Source organism: Cyphomyrmex costatus, unplaced genomic scaffold (assembly GCF_001594065.2).
Source record: "Cyphomyrmex costatus isolate MS0001 unplaced genomic scaffold, Ccosl1.0 scaffold110, whole genome shotgun sequence".
Lineage (NCBI taxonomy): Eukaryota > Metazoa > Arthropoda > Insecta > Hymenoptera > Formicidae > Cyphomyrmex > Cyphomyrmex costatus.
The window spans coordinates 41,475-46,374 of NW_017275064.1; the positions used below are offsets into that span (position 1 = coordinate 41,475).

At 30.5% G+C, this 4,900-nt stretch overlaps 1 protein-coding gene across 1 annotated transcript in view; it reads left to right on the forward strand.

Annotated features, from left to right (window-relative positions):
• LOC108776076 (putative nuclease HARBI1) overlaps positions 1–1,645 on the forward strand; it is a 2,388-nt gene extending 743 nt beyond the window's left edge. The window contains exons 2-3 of the mRNA XM_018542586.1: positions 535–802; positions 1,112–1,645. Of these exons, the coding sequence (XP_018398088.1) occupies positions 535–802; positions 1,112–1,645 (802 nt within the window). The remainder of the gene's footprint in view (positions 1–534; positions 803–1,111) is intronic.
• The last annotated feature ends 3,255 nt before the right edge of the window (positions 1,646–4,900 follow it).

Sequence of the window (4,900 nt, forward strand, 5' to 3'; positions counted from 1 at the left end):
ACCCAAAAACGCAATGTAATTATTGTAAATACAGATGTTACAAAAATAGCTCTGAATCATGATTGTACATGAATGGCAAACATCGAAGAATGATATGAAGTTTCATCTATAGAAGTTAGATTACAATTCTGGCTCTACAATCTCAAAAAGCAAATGTAAATATATATATGTAGCTTATATTTTTGTTTAGACTAACACTGCTTATATCAATACATAATTTATTACTTTATAATTCTAGATTTGTATTAAATACATTCATTGATTAGTATACTAATTAAATAATAAAAAAATAATACCGTGAATCGTTTAACTCGAGGTTAAGATTAAACGTTGTGAGGTTAACAATAAAAATGAAAAGAATACACACTCGGCCACACAGAAACCGTTCGGGAACACTCGCCACCCAAAGGCACACGGTTCCCCCACTACTTCTCCACTGAAGTCACCGAAGCACACCAACGAGTGATATTTCCAAACGCAACTTTACTATGTTGACAAGATTTAGATATACTGTATAGAATATTGTTTTCACAGATGTATAAGTGATAGATTTGGCATTGGAAGGGCAACAGCTTGGAGAAGCGTACAAAAAGTTGTCTCTGCTTTATATTATCATTTACATACATTCATAAAATGGCCATCACCTGAAGAAGCAGAAGCTACGTGGACAGATATAAAAAGGAAATATGGCTTTCCAAAAGTTATAGGTGCGATTGACGGAACTCACATTCATATTGCAGCTCCTAAAATTAATGCCGAATGCTATGTAAACAGAAAAGGATACCATTCAATACAGCTACAGGTATAGAAGTCATGTAATATATACATATCTCACATCTCACATGTATATAAGATAAACTCATATTAACAAATTTAAAAATTATAAATCTCTTTTGAGAGGATCCCATACAAAAATATCTATTTTTAAACCATTTGAAACACTTTTGCTTGATCGTAGGGTCCTAAGTCATAGAAATTGACTAATCATCGTCGATAATTGTTCTCATATTTGACTGTGATTGGTCAATTTTTTACGATTTAAGATCCTACAATTTCAATTGTAGATCCCGCATTAATACTATACAATATGAAAAAGACAATATTTTTTCAGGTCATATGTGATTCCAAATTAAAATTTTTGCACTGTTACACTGGTCAAGTTGGTTCCGTTCATGACATGAGAGTCTTCAAATTATCACGTTTTCAAAACATGTGTACAGAAGATAACTTTCCTGAAGACAGTCACTTATTGGGAGATGCTGCATATGGGATTCAAAAATATATTATGGTTCCTTTTCGAGACAATGGCCATTTAACGGAAACAGAAATAAATTATAATCGAGTACATTCTTTTGTACGTATGATGATAGAAAGAGCAATAGCACTTTTAAAAGGACGATGGAGAAGTATACTAGATAAGTTACCGATGACGAGAACAGATTTAATACCTCAATATATAGTAGCCTGTTGTATTCTGCACAATATTTGCTTATTGCATGATGATGTTATTGATATTCCAATAATAATAAATGAGGCACAATATATACCAACTCAGAATGTAACAGAAGTTCAAAACAGAGAAGAAAGCATTCAGAAACGAAATTGTATTGCGTATTCGTTAATGAATCCTCATTTACATTTATAAAAATGAAAAAATGTACTAAATGTTATTTTAATCCACATACATTTGATATTGTTTTTTAAGTTTTCATAAACGTGTAATTTATTTAAAAAAACCTTTTTAAACATATTAATATACAAATTTTGATAAAAACGATGTACTTAAAAAAACGATGTTTCTAATAAAAACGATGTACTGCTTGGTTTAATGTTGCACATAACATTTTTTATTTACTATACATAAATCACAGTTTTAATATATTCCTTGCACACATTTTTTTATATAAAATAAAATATAACAGTCTTATGTCCAGTCTTATAATCAATGTGTTACTATTAGGAGTGCTTATATAATATTTAAAAAGAAATTCTAATAATAATAAAATTTCACTTTTACCATACAAAAAAAGTCTTATTTTTCTTATAAGAAAATTGAAAAAGGGGTACTTAATTGTATAAAAAAAAAATAAATAACTTCTTGCAATCTATAAAAACAGTACGCTAATAAACATTATGAAAAACATTCAACAAATAAAAGAAAAAGAAAGTACATTAAACTCAAGATGTTGTCCGCCATATTCAATCCGACATTTTGAATTTTTAAATACTGATGTTAGATTCGAAATCAGCGACCTCACAATCCCCTAAATAACATGTCGCAAGTGAATCCGACTAATTTTTAAAAATTTCGTCCGCCATATTGGGGCCGCCATTTTGAATTTTTTAATACTGATGTCAGATTCGTGATCAGCGACCCCAAAAACTTCCAAGCAACAAGTTTCAAGTGGATTTGATTCATTTAAAAAAATGTCATCCGCCATATTGGATCCGCCATTTTTAGTTTTTGAAAACTGACTCCAGATTCGTGATCAGCGACCTCAAAAATACTAGGATACCAAGTTTTATAAAAATCTATTAATTTTTTTCCATTTTGTAGGCATGGCTGTGATATTACATAAAATATTCACTTTTATCGCCATTTTGTGTCCGCCATCTCGAATTTTTTTTTTCCGGAACACCCGTATCTGATAGCAAATTCATTTTTGACACGATATTTGCGACTTTTAGAGATATTCTAATGACATTACCCATAATAAAATTCAATGAATTGAAAATAAAACCAAGAAAATTTATGTTATTTTTTAAAAAAAAGAGTATAACTTTTTTATTTGAAACTTTAAACAATTTTGGCATGCACCATTGGAAAGAGCGGTCCTTGGCCAATAAGAAATGGCTATCGCAGAATTTTTCTTACACAGTTTTAATGCTAAAATATTGTGTCAAACTTCATGAAGAAAATTTGTACATTTGGGCGTTAAAGGGATATTACTGTGGATTAGTAGTACACATGCATAGTATAAGAGAATTTTTTTTAATACATTATAATATTCCCATTTTTTTGCGCTATTTCCGGATTTATTGTTATGGTCCTTTATAGCTTTGTAAATCCTTTTCATCGCCTGAAATTTTATGGAACATTTTGGACCACTTATGTCATATCCTATCTTTTTCATTTCTTTTGAGACACTCTCCCAACAATATTTAACGGTGTTTTTGCCACTGTGAAATTCTTTCTCTTTAGAGGTGTATATGTCAATCAAAAGTAATGTTTCTTGTTTTGACCAGATATGCTGCTCTATATACAAGAAAATATTATTGATATTTTTCATTAAATTTCACTAAAGATATACAGAAGAGATACAGAACAGAACTATAAATAATCCTAATACTTATTTTAATTTACCTTTTTTACTTTCAATACCCTCATTTTCTTTATCATCGCCTGATTCCTTATTACTTGTATCTGAGTTAATTGTATAACTTTTGTCTCCTAAAGCAGAACTACCTAAAAATCAGAATTAAAAAGTAGAATTATTTAAAAATTAAAAAGAATTTAACTTTATAGAAATTATAGATTTAAAACATTAATCTATAATGAGCCTTCTACAATAAGCCATTATTTAAGATTTAAGTGTTAAATCATAAGAAATTTACCAATCACAATCGAATGTGAGAAGAATAATTGACTGTGAGCGGTCAATTTCTTATGACTTAATACTTAAACTTAGGTAATGGCTTATTGTAGAAGGCCTATAAGATTTAATATTTGATTAACCTTATTATTATAAAAACTTAATGCAAAAACAATTTGTACACAGTTATAACCTTTTCTTCTTACCTTCAACTTTTGCTCGTTCTAATAATCTTGTTGCAAACTCTAAATCTGTAATAAGAATTAAGATATCCTAAATACTTTTAATTTTGAGTTTACAAAATTGTGCTACAAATTATATTGTTACGTCCAAGCCTCAGGATTTTTATTACGTGAGAAGTTCTGGGTTAAGGAGGAGGCCTCGGAAGAACGTAACTGACACCAGATGTGTCTCCCGATCGTCTCGCCCTGCGGAGGGTTACGAGAGACAGTCGGACGCACTAGAAAGGGTACGGAATTAAATCAGTGTACCATACTATAGTACTTGTATACGGCACACTATGACTCTTATCCCGAACCGTACGCCCGTTGGTCCTTTAAATTTAGGCCAAGGAACTCAATCCTTATAGCCAGGGATATGGACCGAGTGCGATCTCGGGGATGACGTTTGGAATGCGGGGAAGGTTGCTTTTAAATCAAATCACAATCGTAATCTTTAATACAGGGAATGGAAGTAACTCGTTACTTGTAACGAAGTTACAGTTACAAGTTACTTTTTTGGTAACTTTGCTGGTAACTGCGTTACTTTCTTTTTTTGGTAACTGTAACGGTAACGAGTTACATTTTTTGGGTAACGGTAACGAAATTTACAGTTACTTTTGTCGTTACTTTGCACACGATTGAACACGGTTCGATTGGATACATGCTATTTATAGCGCTTATCAATAAGAATTGAAACCCCTTAGACATTATGATTCAGTAATTATTTTACACTTCTATTTTCTATGTAATACATAGGACATACAAATATTTCAGTTTGCTGCATATTTTACAGGTTTTAGAATTACAAAATTGTGTTTAAAAAAAATTAAAAAATTAATTAAATAATAGTAAAATGAGAAGGGCTACGAACCCAAAAGCGAAACAGTTTAAAAGACGATGACAATAAGTGTCGAAACGTCGCTTGTTTTTATCTTGTTTTATCCATGTTATTGTTCTAATATATTTGGTATTTATACATTTAATTACATTGTCATCGTCGTTCTTATCGGAAATAAACTGTTTCATTTTTGGCTCGTAACCCTTCTCATTTTACTTTTATTTAATTTATTATTTGAGCCATTCTAC